Raw genomic sequence first — 23,599 nt, forward strand, 5'->3', positions numbered from 1 at the left:
TATTTTGGCTTTGAGCTTTAGTCTACACATCTCAGCCACCTGAGTGGCTAGGATTAGAGGAGTGAGCTACTGGCACCAGACTACCATCCATACTCTTAAAAACACTAGGAATGTCATGAATATAGTAAGTTTTTAATATGGTGATTTATAATGTTTTGCTAGAGTTCTTTTTTGCTAGAGTTGTTTGAGCTAAGGGCTTCTTGCTTACTTTGAAAGCCATACCCCCAGCCCTTTTCATTTTAGTTGATTTGAAATAAGGTTCACCTCAAACCAGCTTGGGAGTACCATCCTCTTACTTACGCAAGAAATGACTGGTGGGTGTCATTTTGTCCAGCTTATTGTTAAGATGTAGACTTGTTATCTTTTTGCTTAGACTGCTTTTGAACTGACCTTCTTATCTCCACTTCTGGGTAGCTGGGATTATATAAATGAGCAATAGCACCTGGCCCTTAAAAGCTATTAATTTGAGCTCCATATATATATACATATATATATATGTGTATATATATATATATATTGCACACACACATATATATACACACACACTCACATATATATACATGTCATTGTCATTCAAATGAATTATCTGTGTAAAATTTGTTGAAGAAGGATCACTTCTTGATTAAAAAACACCCCAAGTCTAAAGTTGCTTGGCTAAGCCATGAAAAGCCACACAGGGAGGTGAACATACCAATCTCCAGTTGTGTGAACCTTTGACACAGTGTTTACAGTGTCAGGTGTATTCATGCCAACACAACTCTTACTGAGAATTACCATAGATCTCCAACTCAGGGATGTACTTTGCATGTATCCTTATAGTGACAATTATTCTGCTTTGTTTTACAACATATCTTGACAAAGTGATTTTTCTTTTTTTTGGTTGGTCATGGAGCCTGGGCCCCACTCTGGGCCTCGGCGCTGTCCCTCAGCTCTTCAGCTCAAGGCTAGCACTCTACCACTTAAGCCACAGTGCCACTTCCGGTTTTCTGGTGGTTTATTGGAGATAAGAATCTTCTGGTCTTTCCTGCATGGGCTGGCTTTGAACTGTGATCAGAGCTCAGCCTGCTGAGTAGCTAGGATTGCAGGTGTGAACCACTGGTGCCTGGTGACAAAGTGATTATTTTAAATCACACATTTCTTCTGAGGGATGGTCTTGAGTGTTTGAACTGACTTCTCAAAAATTGTTATGATGGATACAACCTTGCCATGGAAGATCAGTTTAGAGACCCTTTCAGGAGCAGAGAGATAACATCATCTTCATGAAAATGGGAAATTATCTTCATGAAGAAACATGGAAAAACTGTTTATTCACATAGAAGGTACTTTGGTGTTCCAGCAGCTGAAAAAATGCTGGCATTCTCTTTTATCTTGGGTGGTTTTACTTATCCTGAGAAAAATATTGAAGGGATTGGGCTGCAATCACAAGATAATAATAGTTTGATCTTACTTGGTGAACTAGAAATAATTAACTTAGCCAGTCAACACAAAGTTCAGAGTAAGTAACTTCCCAAACATTGGTACTGTTTTTGGCCATTTCATCTAATCTAAATCCATGTCTCACCTCCATAGATACCCACTGGGTACTACTTAGAAGTTCTTTCCCTTAGAGTGTCTTGAGAAACCTTATTTGAGCCTTATTTGGATCACAGATTTGTGATCCAAGATAGTTTTGTCAAGCTCCTTTTGGGATGTGTGAGGTGATATGTTCTCCCTCTGTGTTAGCTTTGCATGATTGTGTCTGAAAGTACTGAATGCAGGATCAACAAGAAAACAACTAGTAGCCTACAAGAACTTCTTGCTTTCCCATTTCATGAGGAATTTTGAAAATTCTTTCAAAGTTTTGCCTCAGGGTTTTTGTAATGGTATTAGCGCTAGGATGAAGGCAACTGTCTGATGGCAACTGTTGTACAGAGACATGTGACTAATTAAAAAATAATGTGGTCACAACTGTCTAGACAGTGGATGATGATGTTTAATGTGATGTCCTCTAAATTACAGCGAACAAGACCTTATAAAATGATGAAAAGATGAGAGATTTCTCTAATTTTGATATCCTAAATGGAAAAATATAAATAAATGACTTCCCCTAAATCTCAAACATCAAAAGCAATAAAGGAAACTATTGGGTATATGAATATGGGTTCATAAAGAGAAAATGAACCCGGGTAATTGGTGAAAACATCACAAATTGCCCTGTTAGTTATGGAGATTTGAAGCATTCACAAATTATTTATTTTGTTGGAGTAGAATCCATATACGAAGTTTGCTTTTACTTGGGAACTATTTTCATATTGTCTCCAGAGATGTTACCACAAAGAATTTAACTTAGTTTTGAAATTATAGGATGGATTTATTTGAGAATTAATTCCGTGAAAGACTCAAGGAAAACAAAATTTACACATACAGTTGTGCTTTTGTGAAAACAAAAGTCTAACTTATATAAAAAAATTACATGCTCCAAGGTAAGCTCTTTGGTCATTTTAAAAGAGAAAACTCACTCCATTGTTAAAAACCAACTGTGTATGGAAAGTAGCTGCCAAATTGCAGCAGGACAACACTTGCTCAACCTATTGCTTTTGATCTAATCTTAGTGGAGTTTGTGATGTCAGTCAGGGAAGTGGCTGTCCTGATCTTGGTAGTCTTCACTTCCTGATCAGTCTGCACCTGGTGTACCAGAAAACTGAAAGATGAAAAAACATTTTTCTTTCATGTATGAACAGGAGTTGCTGAAGCGGACTCCAAGGAAGCACAGTGATTATGGGGCAGTGAATGAAGCTCTCCAAGCCATGAAAGCTGTCTGCTCCAATATCAACGAGGCCAAGAGACAGATGGAGAAGCTGGAAGTTCTAGAGGAATGGCAGTCTCACATTGAAGGCTGGGAGGTACAGTCCCTTTGCTCAAGTACCGCACTTTCAGTTGTTCTCTAGGTCATGTTTTATGTGAGTAGAATTATTGACATTGAATGGAACGAGAAGTAGTCATGTTCTTAGTCATTGCTAAAGGACTGCAATCAGTTCTGAAATGTGCTTTCATCATTATCTTACGATTGATTGTGTGTGTGTGACAGTACTGTGGCTTGAACTCAGGGCCTCTCGTGCTTGGCTTTTTTGCTCAGTGCTGGTATTTCTACCACTTGTAGTCAAAAATATACTTATGCATTTCTGCTAACTAATTGGAGATAAGAATCTCATTGACCTTTCTGCCATGGCTATCTTCAAATTGTGATTCTCAGGTCTTAGCCTCTTAAATATTAGGATTACAGGTGTGAGTCACCAGTGCCCAGCTATTTTAATATCTTTTTTTGAGTGGAGAAACGTGTGATGGAGCTGATATTGAGTGCTAAGTCTTGGTATTTCAGAATTTGTGCATCGTAAATAATTCTTTTTCCTGTCTTAAGTTTGGTCCAGAAGTACCTAGTCAGAATCCTTGAGAGAATAAAAAATGCATGTAAATTTTATTATGTGTGCTGAGGCATTATTTTCAGACTTTAGAAAGTTGATGTTGAATTCCACTTTAAGTATACCTAATCTGTCTGTTTGATTTATTTCTACAAGGGAGAAACTATGTGATTTGGTTGTTAAATTCTATTCAAGATAGAAAAAAAAATGTAATGGTCTCATTGAATATTAAAGCAAGTTCCTTTCCCCCCTTAGGATGTGATTTCACTCTATACCCTAGGCCTGCCTGGAACTTGCTATAGCTTCCAAAATAGTGAGATAATAGGAATTCTCCACAATACCTGGCAAGGAAAGATTTCTCTCTCTCTGTATACATATATATATGTATGTATATATATATATATGTGTGTGTGTATATATATATATATATATATATATATGAAGAATGTAGTTTAGAATTTGGAAGATGTTTTCAGCTGTGGTTAGTTTAAGCCCCCAGTTATTTCATCTCGTTGGAATTTTATATTACTTTTACTGCTACAAACTAATAAATAACCTCCCCCAAGTCCCCTAAAATTCTGTATTTAAATTACCTTAATTTAAGTGAGTGTGAACTTTCCACTTGTATAAATTTTCTCATGTTATAAACCAAAGTTAAGCTAATAAAGAATTAAAAAGTAAGCAAGATTGACTAGTTCTCAGCCAAATACTATATCATATAAATTCAAGTGGATACAAATCTTTAGGGATTTCTAGTTGACTAATTTGTTTTCTTATCTTCAATATATTGATTTTCATTTAGAACTAAAATCATATCTGGACAGATATTCACAGATTTCTCAATTCTGAGGGAATTCTATTTGTCCACACTCCTCTCTGATCTGTTCAAATGCACCCTGGGTTCTGATTTAGCTTCCTCTTCATCTGCATTCATCAACTTCAAGTGTCCAGGGTGACCTCTCATTTCGCCATGAATGCTATCTCTTTCAATCAGTTAGAATGGCTGTGTGTTTTACAGCTGATTCATGATGATAATTCCTTTCCTGGGGAGCAGCTGTCCTGCTGGGATGAGAAAAATGGAGTGAAGTTTGCTTTTGCAGTTCTGTTGTCACTCAAAGGTTGGGAGAAAACCCAAACTCCTTTAAGTTTCAGGATTTGTCAGTGAACTTTGCCAGGCCTTTTACTAAAACAAGAACTTAAAAAAGAAAACTCTTTTCAGAACTTTTAGGGAAATGGAATCTGATTTTGTGTTTCCTTCTGGTGTGGGTTCTAAAGACTGAATTTACTGCAGAAACTGGAGATTTCTTAACACTTTTGCTATTGTTTGCGCAGTATGCACTGGTTACTCAAAGGAAAATGGATGTGCCTATCACAACAGAGGGTACCTCTGTTGTGAGCTACCATAGTTCAGAGCTTCTGAAGTACTCGAAGGGCTACATGTTAACACTTGTTGGCAAATGATGGAAACTTTTGGAGCTGAAGCCTAGTGGAACAAAGTTTGGTTATAGGGGGTGGGTCCTTGAAAGGGATATTGGAACTCTTGCTTTTCCCTGTTTCTCTTACTTCCTGGCCAGTGGCCTTGTCTACTATGTACATGCTCTTACCATGATATTCTGTGCTGCCACAGGTCCAAAGCAATATGGCCCAGTAACTGTGGACTGAAATCTCTGAAAATGTGAGCCAATGTAATAATTTCATTCCTTTCAGGTATTTGTTACAGTGACAGAAAGCTGACTAACACACCAATATTTCTGTTAGAGTACTGAGTACAAGGGAAATGGAGCAACAAAGCTGAAGAAACGTAGTAGAGTTTGGCTATTCTGTAAAATAGTCAGGAAATCAGAAATAACTATAGCTCCCTCAAGGACAGGAGCTGTGTGAATATGAATGGTTAGTTGCCAGGAGAGTGACAGCACTAATTCCCCTTGAGTAGACTTTGATAGTGAGAGTGTGAGATGAGCCATTCAGAGTGCTGGGAGTTTTAGGACTTCCAGTGCTGTAGCTTGGAGCAGGGCTCATTTATCAGACACCTGGTTCCTGTTTGCATTCCACCGATGTGGAGAGAGGGGAAAGCTATGGGTGTCATCCATGAGGTTTAGGAGAAACTGCTCATCTGGTAAGAATGCATTGAAGAGGTATTTATGAATTGCTCACAGGACTTAGTGCTCATTTTGGGAGACAGTGGTTCTTATTGAATCAGTACTGGGCTTAGTTTAGATGTAGATGGCATGGTAGTTATGGAATCCAGCACTTCTTGAGCACGGTTTGTGGCTAGGAGTGTTGGGTAAATGGTAGGAAAAATAGCTTCCTATCAAGTTCATTCCATAAGCTCCTACAAACCTTTCAGGATATTTCAGGATATGTGTCAGGAACTAAAAGTCCTTTGAATGGCAATTGAAGTCTGACACACAATGAGTGTGGACTGTTTCCAACTCAGTTAAAATTGTGTCATCTAAGTCAATTAATGTCTCAATGAAATGAACTTGTGTTTTTCATAATGAATTCTCACTAACTCTTGCAGCTTAATTTGGTGCAACTAAATCCTGTATGTAGAATGTAGGTACACAAACAATTGAAATTTATTCTTTCCAAATCTTATGCCATTGTTTAAAAAATGGCAGACTCCGACTCATTTCTTGGAGGCAGACCCATCAGATATCTTTTTTTTTTTTTTGCCAGTCCTGGAGCTTGAACTCAGGGCCTGGACGCTGTCCCAGAGATTCTTTTGATCTAGGCTAGTACTCTACTACTCCAGTCACAGCACCATGTCTGGCTTTTTCTGAGTAGTTTATTGGAGATAAGGGTCTCATAGACTTTTCTGCCCAGGCTGGCTTTGAACCATGGTCCCTGATCCTATCCTCCTCAGTAGCTAGGATTACAGGAGTGAGCCACCAAAGCCTGGCTGTCAGATATCTTTTATACATAGTTTGCATAATTGCAAGGGTCAAATCAAGTGAAAAATGCTTTGAATGTAATGAAAGTCTCTACAGATGGGAAATAGTATTTTACAACTTTGCATTTTTTGATAAGGGAATATCAAGTAAATCTTACACTGTTCAATAATTCAGCTTTTTCCTTGCTTCCTTCCTTCCTTCCTTGCTTCCTTCCTTCCTTGCTTGCTTGCTTGCTTCCTTCCTTCCTTCCTTCTTCCCTTCCTCTTTCCTCCCTTCCTCCCTACCTCCCTTCCCCTTCCCCTTTCCCTACTCCTTCCCCTTCCCCTTCTCCTTCTTCCTCTTCCCTCCCCTGTCTCCTCCCTCCCCTCCTCTCTCCTTTTCTCTCTTCTTCTTTCTCCAGTCCTGGAACTTGAACCCAGGGCCTTGGTGTTTTGTTCAAGGATGGTGCTGTAATTCTTGAGCCACACCTCTATGTCTAGCTATTTGCTGGTTAATGGGAGATAAAAGTCTCATAGACTTTCCTGCCCAAGCTGGCTTTGAACTGCAATCCTCTGATCTCAGCCTTCTGAGTGGCTACAATTATGGGCATGGACCACTGGTGCTCAGCTAGTAATTTACCTTGAAGTCCTTAATATGTCTGTTTGGGATCAGCCTTTTAAATCTCGAAAAAATGCTGTAATAAAAGATATGAGGAGAAATTATTTGTTTTAAAGATGTTGGAGAAAGTAGATTCATGATAATGAAAGGAGTGACTGATCAAGATGTATTTATAAACTTCTGTATTAAATGTCAACTCCTTTGCACGACTACTTAAAGATAATAAAAAATAAAACTGAGAAAGATAAAAAAGAATTGTTGTGTTTTGGAAAGTTAAAAAAGACTTGGCCTCCTCTCTATTGCCTTTGCAATGTGGAGAAATATGGTATTCCATGTATATTTTGAAACTACTTCTTGTTGGGGTTGCAAGCTTTTATTTTTTGCTTCCATTGGATTAGATTTGTGCCTGATGGTGTGTTGACTTCAGTGTATGCTCTTTTATTTCTTGAGTTAAAATCTTCCAGAAATTGGCGATGAGACTGTTCTTTCTTGTTTCCTGTAGTAAGTGACTTGGTAGATTAAAAAAAATCATTTCCTGCTTTGAGGTGGGATTGACTTGTAGATAGTTGCTGTTATTTGGGGGTATGAGGTTCTAAGACCATTGAAAATGAATCCAACTAGGTGTTGGTGGCTCATAACTGTAATCCTAGCTACCCAGGATGCTGAGATCTGAGGATCATGGTTCAAAGCCAGCCATGGCAGGAAAGTCCATGAGACTCTTAACTCCAATTAACCACCAGAAAACTGGAAATGGTGCTATGGCTCAAGTGGTAGAGCGCTACCCTTGAGCTGAAGAGCTGAGGGAAAGCACCCAAGCCCAGAGTTCAAGCTCCACAACCGAGAAAAAGAAAAGAAAAGGAAAAAAAGAAAATGAATTCACTTGAATAGATAAACAAGTTTCATTAAGCAGTAGCGGGAGACAGTTTGGAAATTTGTCTTGGTAAAATGAATATTTACACTAGTAGTTTCTTTTATCTCATATGCAACAGAATTAAGGTTATAATTTTACCTAACAATTTGAACCTCAAAGAGTGAATCAAATGCTAAGTTTTGGTGATATGATAGATATTATGTGACAAGATTGCATGGTGATACTATGATATTAATCATTTCATGTTTGCTCTCCTAGTATTTCAAAAGGCTTTAAAATAACTGCTTCATCGAATTCCTCAGGAGACGCCTGTGATATTGAAATGATTCTCTTTTGAAATACCCATCTGTCATCATTCTTGTCAGTTTTCATCTCTTCCACTGTGAATGGGTCTAGTCTGTTAGATCTTTGTCTGTCAATGTATTACACAGGAGTGGGGAATTTTCTGAACTTTGTGTTATCTTTCATCTTTCCAAGATGGTAGTTTCTCTTTGCAATTTGAGTTTTTCTGATGGATTTGCAATATCAGGTTGGCAATATAACCAAGCTAGACCCTTGGGTTAAACAGAAATGACTAATAATGGAGTCTAATTCTTATGGTAGTTAATTAACATAGTTTCATGTTATAATGAGGTCAACCTGGTAGATATTTATACCCGGAGAAAGGTTTTAGCACATTGTCTGACATATTTTAGAAATGGTTAAAACCTACTTTTATATTCATCTTACTAAAGTTTTATTGTACATGCTCTGTAATGGCAAAAATATACTAAAGATTAAATATTTAGAATTAAAAATTAGCACTGATTTCTGAAACAGACCAAATCTTAACCAGGAAAAGGAGCATGAAGATTTAAAGAAATATTCAGTGGTGATGAAATATACAGTAGATATATTTCAGAGAAAGGGTTCACATGGCAAACTGTTCTTGGACAGGGTAAAGGAAATCTGCCTAGGAGCTTTGGTAAATACAGATTCAGTTTTAAGATAAAGCTCCTGTCATTGTTAGTTCCATTTTTATGTTTTCATTGTATTCTGACCTTTTACTATGATAGGAATGTTATTAATCATGAGTAAATAGTAAGAAATCATTACCACTAGAATTAAGACTTCATATTTCATCATCATCTTTATTTAATGAACACAAGACTGAATACTGAATATTCAAATTGTATAAATGTTTCTCATCTATATATAGAATCAGAATGAAACGAAATGAAAATGGAAGTGTCTGAAACTGGAAATGTGTTTGTAATACAAACACATGTTATAATACAAATTATGTTAACATAATAACATTCTTTAATGAATTTTCCTTTTAAACATTTGTTGAAGTAGCTAAGAAGCTACTTGTAGAAATTTCTAGTCATTTTTTAATTTAAATTTTATAATGACCACATAACTATATTAGTGACTATTACAGAAATACAAAATTTTAAATTATTGTTCTTTATTTTAGTGCCAAACACATGATATCACAATCATTGATCTAAACAAGAATCAAAAATTTACCTCCAGATTAAAAGAAGTCAGACATTTGAAACTGAAATTTTCTTGCAAGGAACAGTTACAGATCTCAACAAAAAACTTCTTTTTAATGTATTAGTTATGATAAGTTAGGTCGTGGAAACAGATTATAACAACCAAAAACGGACATGCATTGCACATGCAAGAGTCTAGTGCATGTATCCTGAATTGTGTACAGTGATGTTCTGTGGAGGGATTTCATTCCTTTTTGATTGTGGACCTAGGCCCCTTCCCATTTGTGCCTCTTACCTTTTTTCTGTCATTAATTGTGTGATCTTAGGGGGCACTCAGTAAGGGTTTATTTCAACAATAGGTAGGTACATCTGTGTCTTTCTGTAATTGATAGAAGACTCTTTTTCCAAGCTTCTTGCTAAATTGATCCATACTAACATTTTAGATAAGTTCAAAATGCTCTTTTCCCCATACTGGGCCAAAGAAAGAACAAAGGAAAATATGGATATTAATGTAATGAATTAGCTTAAAATGATCTGGTTTTAAAATAAAATAGGTAATGATATTGTATTCTTACATATGCATGTGTTCATAAATACTCAAAACATAGACACAAAGTATCTATGGATCCTGACCAGGAGCCTAGAAAACAAAGGAGACTTCATTCAGAGTTATATTTAGATCTACATTCATACGTGTACTCTTTGAACTTAATCTATACATATATTGCTTTTTAATTTTAACTACTTTTTGTGCCAGTCATGGGGATTCACTCAGGGCCTGGGCTTTGTCTCTTAGCTTTATGGTCAAGGCTGATGCTCTGCCATGTGAGCCACAGTCACTTCCTATATAGATTTTTTTATTTTATTTTATTTTTTACTTTTTTTTTTGGGTCCGGTCGTGGGGCTTGAACCCTGGGCCTGGGCGATGTCTCTCAGCTCTTCAGCTCAAGGCTAGCGCTCTACGACTTGAGCCACAGCGCCACTTCTGGCTTTTTTCTTTTTGCTTATGTGGTGCTGAGGAACCGAACCCAGGGCCTCAGGCATGCAAGGCAAGCGCTCTACCACTGAGCCACTTTCCCAGCCCCCTATATAGATTTTTTTTAAAGTATATTCTTAAAATAAAAAATGTAATAATTTTTAAAACAATCCTACTTCTAAGTAGACGTATAATTACATAGAAAAATTTTACTCAGGGCTGCCAGTATGACTTAATGTTAGAACATTCCTGACTAGCATTCCTGAAGCTTTGGGTTTGATCACAAATTGAATCAAATAATCAGGCATTACCTTTTTCTCTTTTCCTGACTTAGGGCTCCAACATTACTGACACCTGCACTGAAATGCTGATGTGTGGAGTCCTACTGAAAATCTCTTCTGGAAATATTCAAGAACGAGTGTTTTTTCTTTTCGATAACCTTTTGGTGTACTGCAAAAGAAAGCACAGGTAAGATCATCAGCAGGCCACACTTCAGAAATGCCTTTCATTTGTTTCATGGGGTTCCCCATTTGCCTCTGAGCCCCCCAGAGCTTAGCACCTTACCAGCCCATGCGGGCCTATCACCAGCTTGCTGGCCCTGATTGAATGTCACTACCATCTCAAGATACTACCTCTCACAGCCTTCCTGAGGAGAGGCGTTTGTTCCTAACCCCAGTGCTTTAGTAGGAGATGCTGTCATGTCTGTTTGCCCTGTTTCCTGATTCTCCTTATAAACCATTTCCTTCTTTTCCTTTGAGAATCCTGTCACATGAAAGTTCAGACATTAGCCTTTCCTGTTCTCTGACTTCCCTGGGGACTCCATTTGTACAGAGCAAAGCATCTCCCTGCTCTACACGGGTTCAGGGATTGGTTAAGTTCTTTGACCACTTTATTTGCGTCCTACTGTAGTTACTGTTTTAGAACTGTTGAAAATTCACATAAATGATCTAGCTAGAATTTGGGGCCTGAAAGCCCACAGTCTCTTTACCTGCAATGATCCTTACCCTGATTACACCTGAGCCACCTGTCCTATGGTTGTACCTATAGTTTGTTAACTCCATTAGAATGTGTTTTTGAAGCATGCCAACCCAAATACCACTCTCATCCTCCCAGCTCTCTTTTCCTGGTATCCCACTGAAGTTATTTTTTGATTCAATAGCTGTGCTCTGAGTATCATCTAATATCTCTTGTAAAAGGAAAAGGATGGTCTTAAGGTTTTGCTTGTTTCCATAGTGGCATTTAACTTAATTGAATATCCGTGTGTGGGGGTGGTGGTGGTGGTGGTGGTATGTGTGTGTGTGTGTGTGTGTGTGTGTGTGTGTGTCCATGTGTGTCCTTGTGCTTGAGCTCAGTGGCTGGGTGCTGTTCATGAGCTTTTGTGCTTAAGCATCACACTCTTTTATTTAAGCCACAACTCCAATTCTGGCTTTTTAGTGCCTAATTGGAAATAAGCGTCTTGTAGACTTTCCTGTCCAAGCTGGCTTCAAATCACAGTTCTTAGAACTCAGCTTCCTGAGTTGCTATGATTATAGTCTCGAGAGATAGGTGCTTGGCTTACTTGAATATTCTTAAGACATGATCTACACCTGGAATATAATGGTTTTCATGCAATGCTACCAATAGACTTCATGCAACTGAGGGCACATGACTAGTGGGTTTTGAGTGATTGTGTATGCTATGTTCAGAAGTCAGGAAACTGTGTCCAAACATTTTCTGGTAGATTGAGAATGCAACACCAGCTGAATTCATGGTGGACATAGTATATGCAAAGGTTTAAAATATTCAGCATTACTTTAAAAATAAAGAAGACCTTTCAAAAGGATTTATACATGTGTTAAGAGGCTTGTTCAACAAGCAAACAGTAATTATATTATAAAAACAGTATAGAAAAAGATTTTTACAGCTGGATATCTCTCAGCTTAAGAACCTCTAGTACAGTCTCTTTCTTTGAAGAAGGCTCTGAAAAACTAATTGAGTTTGTTTATCAGAGCTTGAAAAAAATATGGAATTACCAGCTACTGAAAAATGAGAAAGGAAGGTAACAGAAACCAGTTCATCATTGAAGTAACCAGGCTTTAGAGTCTGCTAGTTTGACAATATTGGTATGTTGAGGAAAACTCTATAACTATTTTCTCACCTGAATATAATGGATTTTAAAAATTAGTTTATGTTTACAAGGTGGGTGTCATTGAGATATCTTTACACTTTTATACAATGTCTTTCATCAAACCCAACTCCTCTATCACTCTATTTTACCCCACTGACCCCTTTTAAAACAATTTGGACAGGTGTCATTGTCCTATTACTCTTTTATGTTTTAACAATTACCTTTAAGTAGGTGTACAAAAGGGTTTTGATTCAAGCTGTCAGTTTGTGAGTACAATGCATTTTGATCAATGTCATCCCTTTCACCTTTCTCCCCATCTCTCCCAACCCTAACCATCCCCTCAATTTCCATTTCCATTTTCATACATGTACACAGAATCTTATGTCCATATTCACCAACCCTTTCTCTTTATTTATTTTCCACCTCCCTTTGACCTAACTTCCCCACAACACATATTTTCCAGCTTCCTGGGTTCATTATTTTAAACTGGAAGTTTGTTGTTCAAAGGCATTAGAACATTAGAATCCTTCCCAGCATTTATTAGACACAGTTGCTTTTTTTTAGAAACTCTTTGTCCTTTCCCTTTCCCTCTTTTCTTCTCTCCCTAAGCAGTTCCATCATTAGAATCACCCCCTCCACACACACATATTTCTATAGGTGTAATATCTAAGCACATCTCCATGAATATGTGTGGTTTATAGCTTCCACACATAACTGAAAACATATAATATGTAGGTTTGGGGGAGCTTTTTTGTTAATCTTGGCTTATCTTGTTCAGGATAATGTTCTCCAATTCCATCCATTTTCCTGAAAATGGCATGATTTCATTATTCTTTATGGTTGTATACTATTCAATGGTATATATGTACCATAGGTTCTCTATCCATTTATCTGTTGTTGTGGGGCCTGAACTATGGGCCTGGGCAGTGCCCCTCAGCTCTTCAGATCAAGTGCTCTACCACTTGAGCCACAGCACCACTTCCAGCTTTTTCTGCTTATGTGGTGCTGAGGAATCGAACTCAGGGCTTCATGCATGCTAGGCAAGCACTCTACCACTGAGCTACCTGCCCAGCCCCTTGATGTATATATTTAAGACAGTGCTTAAGTTAAAAAAATCCTAGTGTTGCAGTTATATCCTGCACATTAACTGGTACTGTTATGAATGAGATGACTCAAGGAAAATCATCAAGCTCCAAAATCTTTTGATAATGTTGATTGAATTCATGCTATTATTTTTAAAATAATGTCTTAAAGTATATTTTGCATTATTTTATATTAAACTTACTAACAAAGTCTTTGTGGTTCCATTCACTTTAAGACGGTTGAAGAACAGTAAAACATCCACAGATGGACATAGGTACCTTTTTCGTGGCCGAATCAATACTGAAGTGATGGAAGTGGAGAATGTGGATGATGGCACAGGTAAGTGATTCCTGGGTTTAGATTGCCAGAGCTGGGCGTTATCAGCTTAGCTTCTTGGGAGCCTGGAAATAGGATCCAGGATCCAGGCCAGTTTTTGTAGAAAAAGCCTGAGTCCCCTTCTTTAACCCATGGTTGGGAGCACTATTGATTGCAGCCTTTCATTGTAGTTTGGTGGGAGGCTGAGATTTCCACAGAGGGCAGCTAGGTGAAGCCTGTAAGACCGGAAGCCTGAAAGTAAGAAGATTGTGCCTCAGGGACATGCCCTGGCTACAAGCAAAACTTTATTTTAAAAATAACCAGTTGCCAAGGAGCTGGAGGCCCAACTCCATAGTGTTTTCCTAGCCAAGCAAGTAGGAGGCCTTGAGTTCAAGCCCTAGAACTATCTCCTCCCTCCCTAAAGAGAATGCCTGTAGTAAAATCTGTTGTGAGACAGAATTATCACTTGGATAGAATTAGAGCCTAGGAGTATTTTCTAAGTAGAGGAAGGGCATACATCTCCATGTATGCACGTATCATCTCCACCTAAATCCATCCAATTCCATATATGTATGTAGTCTACCTGTTCTTTCTTGGTTAACTTACTTTTCCCTTCACTACTTTAAGGTCATCATCATCTTTATTGATCTGTATTTCCCTGATGGCTAAAGTTGTACAGTACTTTTTCTTATATATGAACATTTATAATTCTTTTTTTATTGTGAAAATACCATACAGGGGGGTTACAATTACATGGGCAAGATAATGAGTACATTTCTTATCAAGCTTGTTGCCTCCTCCTTCATTTCCCTTTCCCATCCCTTCCCTTCCCCACCCCCTCCACCCCTCCCAAAGTTGTAAAGTTCGTTTTTCGACATAACAATTTGTACATCTCATTGTTGCAATGGGTCCACCTGTATCCCTATTTAAATGATTTGCTTTTTCCCTTCCCCTCCACAAATCATACCAACATCAATTCTTCATTTGAGAAGTTCATTTGTCCATTTTTTGTGCTCATTTGTGGTGTCATTTATTGACTGAATCAAACCTTTCCCTTCCTTTCCCTTCCCTTCCCTTCCCTTCCCTTCCCTTCCCTTCCCTTCCCTTCCCTTCTCTCCCTCTCCCTCTTCTACTGTTCTGTCTCATTACCTCCTCTCCCCCTCCTTCCTTTTTCTCTCCTTCCCTCTCTTCTTCTCTTTTCTTTTCTTCCCTTTTTTCACTTCTCTTCCTTGAGACATATTACTATATCCCCATACTGGCCTGGAGCTCATGATTTTCAGGACTCTACATTTCACTTGTGAGGATAACACTCCTGTACTGACATTTGTGATTTTTTTTCTTCTATTAACTTTTTGAGTTTTTTAAAAAAATATATTCTCTATGAGTCCACTGTCTAGGAACAGTTGGCAAAGGTTTTCTCCCATTCTGTTGGCTGTCTCTTTGCTTTGCTTTCCTGTCTCTTTTTCTTTGCTGAGCAGAAGCTTTTTAATTTAATGTAGTCCCATATATCAGTGCTTGCTTTTTTTTTTAATTTTATTTTATTTGTGAACATGCTGTACAGAGGAGTTACAATTACATGGGCAGGATAATGCATACATTTCTTACCAAGCATTGCAGCCTCCTCCTTTGTTTACCCTTCACATCCCTTCCCCGCCTCCCCCCTCCCCCCCAATCCCAATCCTTCTCCTTCCCCCCCCCTTCCCCCCCACCCCCGCACGTTGTAAAGCTCGTTTTGGACATGACAACTTGTACTTCTCATTGTTGCAACAGGTCCACCTGTATCTTTTGTATCCAGGCTACTAAAATCCTATTCTAGTGATTATGGCCTGCACCAATGCTTTGAAGTAGATTGTCCATGTTTCCTTCTAGTTTCAGGTGTTACATTAGATCTTCATTTCATTTGTTAATTGATTTTTATAAAACAAGATGATAGAGGTTTAGTTTCTGTCTTCTATGTGTGAATATCTAGTTTTCCCAGCTCCAGTTATTGAAAAGTCTTTCTTCTTTCCAAAATATGTTTTTGACACCTTTGTAGAGACTTACTTGGAAATAGATTAGTAGGTTTATTTGTAGTCTTCTATTCTATTCCATTAGTGTATGGTTTTTATGTTAGTCTTCATGCTGTTTTTGTTACTTTGGCTTTTCATTAATGGTTAATGGGAGATGAGAGTCTCACAGACTTTCTTTCCCTGGCTGACTTCAAACCATGATCGTCAGATCTCAGCTTGCTGAGTAGCTAGTATTACAGGCATATGCCACAAGCACTTGATGATTTCTTTTTTTTTTTCTTTTTTCTAATTTTTTTTTGAAAATGTGATGATGTTTTGATAGGGATTGTATTGACTTTATAGGTCACTTTTAGTAGCATGGCCATTTGAATAGCATTCATTCTCCCTGTTTATAACACATGAGAAGACTTTGCTTCAAGTATTTTTAGTTTGTTTCCTTCCTGTTTTTATTGCCATTGCAGAGGTCTTTAACATTCATGATTAGATTTTTTAATTAATTTTTTTAATGACGCATACTGGTTTGAACTCAGGGCATCAAGTGATAAAGCCACATCTCCAGCCCTTTTTTGCCTTGTTTTGTTCTCTAATAAGAACACATACATTTGCCTGGGCCAGCCTTAGACCAAGATCCTTACTCCTATTCCTTCCGTATAGTTATAGTTAGGATTATAGACATGCCTGGCCAGTTAGATTGATCCTATGGGTTTTTTTGAGGCTCTTGTTAATAAGATTAATTTCATTCTCAGACTTAGTTATTGATGAAAAGGACAGAAACTGATGTATGTTCGTTGATGTATGTATTCTGCTATTTTGCTAAATTTTCTAAATTCATTTTAGGATTTTCTGACTCATATCCTTTGTTAGATAGAGATAATTTGATGTCCTTCCATACTTGAATTTCTTTTTGTTTCTTGCCTTATTACTCTGGCTAAAAATTTTAAATACTGAATAAGAGTGAAAAGCAGACATTCTTGTCTCATTGTGATTATAGAGGAAATGCTTTCGAAGTTTTCCCATTTAGTTTGCTGTGGGTTCTTCCTAGATAGCCCTTATGCTCCTTCTATGCCAACTTTCTTTAGGGCTTTGAGCATGAAGGGATGCTGAACATTTTGCAAAGGTTTTTCTGTATCTATTGAGATGATTATGTGATTTTTTTTATCCTGGAATATGGTTCTGTACTATGTTATATTTATTGATTTGCATATGCTTAGCCTTCCTTATAGACCTGAACTGAAACCAATTTGACCACAGTCATAATTTTTTACTGCCTTGTTGAATCTGATTTTGAGTATTCTATTGAAAAATGTTGTTTTAGAATCAGAGTAATATTGGCCATGTAGAACGAGTGTGGAAGCATTCTGTGCTTTCTATTGAAAAGATAGTTTATGGTTGCGCGTGCTTGTGTGTGTGTGTGTGTGTGTGTGTGTGTGTGTGTGTGTGTGTGTTAAGTCCAATGTCTTTGCTGGTTAATTAGAGATAGAATCTCTTGGACTTTCCTGCCCAGGCTAGCTTTGAATACTGTTCCTGAGGTCTCTCCTCCTGAGTAGTTAGGACTACAGGCATAATGCACTGACACTCAGCTTTTAATATATGTTTTGAAATAAATAAGAAGCAGTTCTGAACTTTGAAGAACATGTGTACATGGTATACATACTTTACAAGGTAATAAAGTACGTATACTACATATTTATGCCTATTATCTGTATATACATATGTATATATGTTTATGTATGTATCCAAATAGATACACATAAACATATTTATGTACATATATTTCTAATTACATAGATTTTTTTTGGTTGGTCATGGGGCTTGAAACTCTGGACTTGGGCACTGTCCCTCACCTCTTCAGCTCAATGAGAGCACTCTATCGCTTGAGCCAAAGCACCACTTCTGGTTTTCTAGTGGTTTATTGGAGATAAGAGTCTCAAGGACTTTCCTGCCTGGGCTGGCTTTGAACCATGATCCTCAAATCTCAGCCTCCTGAGTAGCTAGGATTATAGTGTGAGCCACCAGCACCCGGCTTTTATATGGATTTTTTTTTTTTTTTGGATACAGGGTACTATGCGGACTAAGTTGGCTTAGAATTGTGATCTTCCTGTCTTATCAGGAGTGCTGGATTACAGGCCCATCCCATTGTACCCAGTTTATTTATGAGTTTACAATAGACATGAGAAAACTATCATGCAAACTTTTTATTTTTATTTTTATTTTTTTGTTGGTCTTGGGCTTGAACTCTGGGCTTGGGCGTTGTCCCTGCGCTCTTCAGCTCAAGGTGAGCGCTCTACTGCTTAAGCCACAGCACCACTTCCGGTTTTCTAGTGGTTTATTGGAGATAAGAGTCTCACGGACTTTCCTGCCCGGGCTGGCTTTGAACCATGATCCTCAGATCTCAGCCTCCTGAGTAGCTAGGATTACAGGCATGAGCCACTGGCACCCGGCTCATGCAAACTTTTTAAAAACAACTTATTTCTTCACTTAAAATTCTGTAACACATGAGGAAGATGTCTTTTCAAACAAAGACATTTTTCTTTTCCTTTTCTTCAGACTAACCTGCAATTTGGATGTGTACCTCAATATTTAATAAAGTAACTTTTATTTAGTATTTTTTATTGTTATAAAGGTGATATACAGAGCAATTACTATTTCATAAGTCAGGTAATGCATATATTCCTTTTTGGACAATGTCACCTCTTCCTTCATGCTCTCCCAGATTTTCCCTCCCAGTCTTGCTGACAAGTTGTATAGTTTATTTCCAACATAGTGTCTACTGAGTATAGCAATTTCTGTCAAGCCTTTAACCTAGGTGCTTAAAGGGCTTTGCAAGTATTGTTTCATAAATCTTTACCCACAAATATTTTATTGCCTAAGATAGGAAAAATAAAGACATAAAGTTGTTTGAAACAATTTTGTGACAGAAGCTGTTCTTTTCCCCACAAGTAGTATAGGAGTGAATATTTCACCTGTTATTTGTGATAGTACATGTAAGAGCCAGCTAATGATCTCAATTTCTGTACGCTGCAGATAGAGTCACCACAGTCAATTATATGCTCCCATGTCTTTTTGGAATTTAGCTGTATGCATACTAGAGGAAGTTTGAATGCACAGACTGGAGTGATCAGACAGGGTTTCATAGAAGAAGTGGGTGCACTCTGAATACAGCAGAGAGGCAAATAGGCTTCCTTCATGGGATTCTAGCTCTGAGGAGTATATTTGTAGTTACCGGTGCAAAAAGGAGAGCAGCAGGACGGGGTAGCTCACATTAGTAGGCAGTGGAACGTTGCATCAGTTAGATTGGGTACAGATTAGAAAATAAATGTTTATCAAATTCATTGGTGAGACACCCAGACATTTTTGAGTAGAGACTTGATAGAAAGTAACTGAAGGACAAGTTAACAGGGTGTGAAGAAGACAAAGTCTAACGACAGTAATGAAGGAAGGGCGTTCTAACGATGGCTGGCCCAGAGCACATGCCAGTGTAATGTCCTTGTCTTGCTGGGTTTGGTACGTGAATTTGTGTTTCCCTGTATCCTGTGGGATGAATTAGCAGTGCTCATTTCTAGCAAACTCAGTGTTGCTAATTACACAAGCTGCATGTAGTTATTGTGGCTTTCTTTTTTTAATCAGTTGTGCAAGCTTTACTTAACTACCCATAGGCTCTGGTCTTTTCACATGACAAGTTGGGCCAAAGAGTTGAGACAATGTATAGTCTAGAACTTAAATTTTTTCCCACCAGTTTATCAAGCTTTCTGTTTTTGCATAGCTCTTAAGGAGAGTCTGGAGGATAATTTTGAAGGAATATTTATTTCCCCACTAATGCTTGTTCATGCTTGATATGACGTGAATGATAAGATTGGGTTAATTTGTATAGATTATGGACATGAATTAAACATAGAATGATAACAAAAGAACAAAAATTCCTTCAAGATGGCTTGTAATTTCTTTACAAGGGGAAAATCCTCTGCCTATATGAATCTCTATATGGGAAGTTGTAACTGATAATTCATGGGCTTAAGGCACATATAGGAAATGCAGATTAACATCGTAATACAATCTGATTCAGACTCAAAAAGCCCACAACTGCGCAGCATCCCTGTCTTTGGGGGACTCACAGTCCAAAGACAGATAACATGTAATGTTTGGCACTAATACAAAAGACCATGAAACCAGACTTCGGGGAAATGAATGCCAAGAATATCTGTTTTCACTGAAAACTTACTAGATAAAACAGATCATTGAGAGGCCCAGCACCAAGCCAGGAAAGTGCCAGGAAGTTCTTGGCAAAACCACTGTTAGCAGTGGGGCTTAGCTCTCCTGTCCTGGCTATTGGCACTTAATGGCTTTCAGAGGAGACAAAGGAAAAGTGTCATTGCACTTGGGGTCAATGCTGATTCAGGCCTTTGTTTTCCCCCCTTTCTACCTTGACCTCTGTGGTTGGCAGGGAAGGTTGTGCCAGTTAATGTTCTTTCTAAGTGGCATAATGATTTTCTTCCTGCTGTTGGGAAGAGTTGGTGGAGAGTATCTTCTGGTGACATCTCTCACCCATTATAACAATTTAGACACAATTAGGAGAAGATTTTGAAAAAGACTATTAAATGTCAATTTATCCTCAGAGAACATCATTTTGTGAATTGTTATTCATTTGGATTGTATCACACTGTGTGGTTTTAAAGACTACATTTCAACCAGGGCAGGGGTAATGTTTCTTCATTGATGTGCTTCCATTTATTATAGCCTCGGTGTTCCATGGGGGGTGTGTTCTGCTGATTTATCCTATTCTTATTGTTCTTGATATTTAATACTGAAGAATTGTTCTGTGGGTATTGATCGTCTCAAAATGTGGAGTATTATTTGCAGAGAATATTACAAAGACAAAATGAATTTAGTACATGTGTGTTTGAGTATTAAGGAAAAACCTCTTTTTGCTTTAGAAACATGAGAGCAGTATTGTCATATATAGAGCAAGTAAATATTTTTGTGGTGTTTAATTGCATTGTAATATATTAATGTTGTGTGTTACAAAGGTTTCATTATTTTTTTTTTTTTTGGTCTGGTTGTGGGGCCTGAACTCTGGGCCTGGGCGCTGTCCCTCAGCTCTTCAGCTCAAGGCTAGCGTTCTACCACTTGAGCCACAGCGCCATTTCGGTTTTTTTCTTTCTGTTTATGTGGTGCTGAGGAATCGAACCCAGGGCCTCAGGCATGCAAGGCAAGCGCTCTACCACTGAGCCACCTTCCCAGCCCCAAAGGTTTCATTATTAAACAGTAGCTGCATCTGACACATACAAACATTTATATACGTTTATATGAACATATACACATATATACACACATATATGCACGTGTATGTGCATGTGTTTGAACTTGGCCTAATTATCTCACTTGACATTTTTTTTTCTCTCACAGCTGGCTCTCTACCATTTGAGCCACATTTTCAGTTTTGTAGTTTGCTGGATAATTGAAGTTGTAGTCTCAGAGACTTTTCTGTCAAATCTGGCTCTGAACTTCCATCCTGTGATTTTTTTCGTTCCAGTATCTTAAGGAAAATTGCTGGCAGGAGCCATGGGCACTATGTGTGTGTGTGTGTGTGTGTGTGTGTACATATAGCCATATATATATGCATGCATGCATACACATATATGTATATATACTTATATAGTTATATATAATTTACCTTCATTTTAACTATATGTATAATTAAATTAACATAATAAAGTTGGTTACATTATTTTGCTTTTTTTTTTGTAACTGTTGGTTTTGGGTCTTGAACTCTGGGTCTGGGCGCTGTCCCTCAGCTTTTCAGTTCAAGGCTAGTGCTCTGCCACTTGCGCCACAGCACCACTTCTGGTTTTCTGATCGTTAATTGGAGATAAGAGTCTCACAGACTTTCTTGCTTGTGCTGGCTTTGAACGGAGATTCTCAGATCTCAGCCTCCTGATTAGCTAGGATTACAGGCGTGAGTCACTGGCACCTGACAGTTAAATTATTTTGAAGAATTCAGTGGCTATAGAGCTTTCGTGAACTTAATTATGTTGATGCAATATTATATATCACATTTTAATCATTGACTTCCTCTGTGACTTTTCAGCTGACTTTCACAGTAGTGGGCACATTGTTGTTAATGGATGGAAGATACATAACACAGCAAAAAATAAATGGTTTGTTTGCATGGCAAAGACACCTGAAGAAAAGCACGAATGGTTGGAAGCCATTTTGAAAGAAAGAGAGCGACGAAAAGGTGGGTGTATGCGCTGGGAACCATTCATTCTTTCTAGAATTTTAAGTTGGCTTGAGAACAGATAATAGAAATAAATTAGGAAAAATGGTTTAATGGTTAGTGCTCACCTTTATTTACTGTGTCAGATGAGCTACAAACTAGTGTATACTTTAACAGTCACATTCAAGTTGGTATAGGAAAATCTTGAGTTGTTTAATGTAATTATACTATGGCTCATGATGTCTTTTGGTTTAATTTTACTTTACAATTTTTTCAGCTTTTCTTTTCTTTTTTTTACATCATTTTCCTACCTTTCAAGTCTTTCTTTAATACTTTATCAGTCTACCTTTAAAAGACAGACTTCAATACTTCTTAGACCAAATAAGCTTAGCTTCCTAATTAGGATTAGCATTTTGTGTGTATGTGTTTTATATAGATTATATGTGTATATATGTTACTTATATGTCTGTAATCTACATATATGTTACATGTAAACAATAGATGTTCAGGTAAACTTTAAATATTATTAGATTGTTATCGACTATAAGGCAATGTAACCAATAAGCAACTTGTTCATATAGGAGTCTTAGTTGAGATTTGATTTTATGAAAGTTTTCAAAATGTCTTTGGTATGGCAGCTCACAGACTTTATATGCAAAAAGACTCTCATAATTTAGCTCAAAAATAGAAATGCTTGCATTTATTTCCCTCCCTCCCTCCCTTCCTTCCTTCTTTATTTCCTTCCTTCCTTTCTTTCCTTCTTTCTGGCCATTCTTCCCTTTTGGTAGTACTACAGTTTGCACTCATAGTCTCTCACTTTCTCGGTAGATGTTCTACTACTTGAGTGACTCCCCAGCCATTTTGCCATTTTGTGTTACTTATTGTTGGGTGAAGTCTCATGTTTTGGCCTAGCCTGGCTTCAGATTGTGATCCTCCTGTCTCTGCTTATCGAATAGCTGGTGTTACACTACATCTAATTAATCTAGTTTATTGATTATGATGGGGTCTTGCTAATGTTTTTCTCTGAGCTGACTGGGAACCTTATATTATCTCTCTTTGCCTCCGTAACTGGGATTATAGGCATGTGCTATCTAGCTTGGCTTATCGATTGACTCAAGTATCAAATCAAATAACATAAAAGGTGATTGACAGTCTGTCACCTCTACCAGAATGGCTATGTTCTATCCAAGACAAAAAATGTGGAAGAAAATAAAAGGGAATTCTACAAAACTCTTCGTGGTATTTCTTCAGGCTCTATTCTGTGGATTATTCACACTTAATGATAAATTTTCATTGGTCTTATGTTGTAGAATATATGAATTTGTAGCTTGGAAGCCTGACAAACAACTCAGTAATTTTTGAAACATTGTTTCTTAGTTCCACCCACTGATTGAGTATAGGAGTTCCAGGATTTCATCTTTGGCACTAACAACCTCTCACTGGCTCTTTGGTTGGTTAATCTAGTGACATTATATTAACTTCTACTGTCCTGCCAGTTTCCCAACTTTATGTTTAGCCTTTCCCTCCTTGCTTCTACTTCATACTCATATGCCACCCTACTCCCTGGACTCGGCTCAGTACTTTCAGTACTGATTCCTCTCCACTTGGAAGCCTTTGCTCAATAGGTACCCTCATCTCCACTCAGTTGTTCTCA

General features: G+C 37.7%; 1 protein-coding gene across 1 annotated transcript in view; it reads left to right on the top strand.

Moving 5' to 3' along the window:
• Prex2 (phosphatidylinositol-3,4,5-trisphosphate-dependent Rac exchange factor 2) overlaps nucleotides 1–23,599 on the top strand; it is a 172,233-nt gene that overhangs the window by 84,917 nt on the left and 63,717 nt on the right. Inside the window, exons 6-9 of the mRNA XM_013034479.1 lie at nucleotides 2,721–2,882; nucleotides 10,552–10,685; nucleotides 13,643–13,746; nucleotides 21,817–21,966. Coding sequence (XP_012889933.1) covers nucleotides 2,721–2,882; nucleotides 10,552–10,685; nucleotides 13,643–13,746; nucleotides 21,817–21,966 — 550 coding nt within the window. The remainder of the gene's footprint in view (nucleotides 1–2,720; nucleotides 2,883–10,551; nucleotides 10,686–13,642; nucleotides 13,747–21,816; nucleotides 21,967–23,599) is intronic.

Source organism: Dipodomys ordii, unplaced genomic scaffold (assembly GCF_000151885.1).
Source record: "Dipodomys ordii isolate 6190 unplaced genomic scaffold, Dord_2.0 Scaffold190, whole genome shotgun sequence".
NCBI lineage: Eukaryota > Metazoa > Chordata > Mammalia > Rodentia > Heteromyidae > Dipodomys > Dipodomys ordii.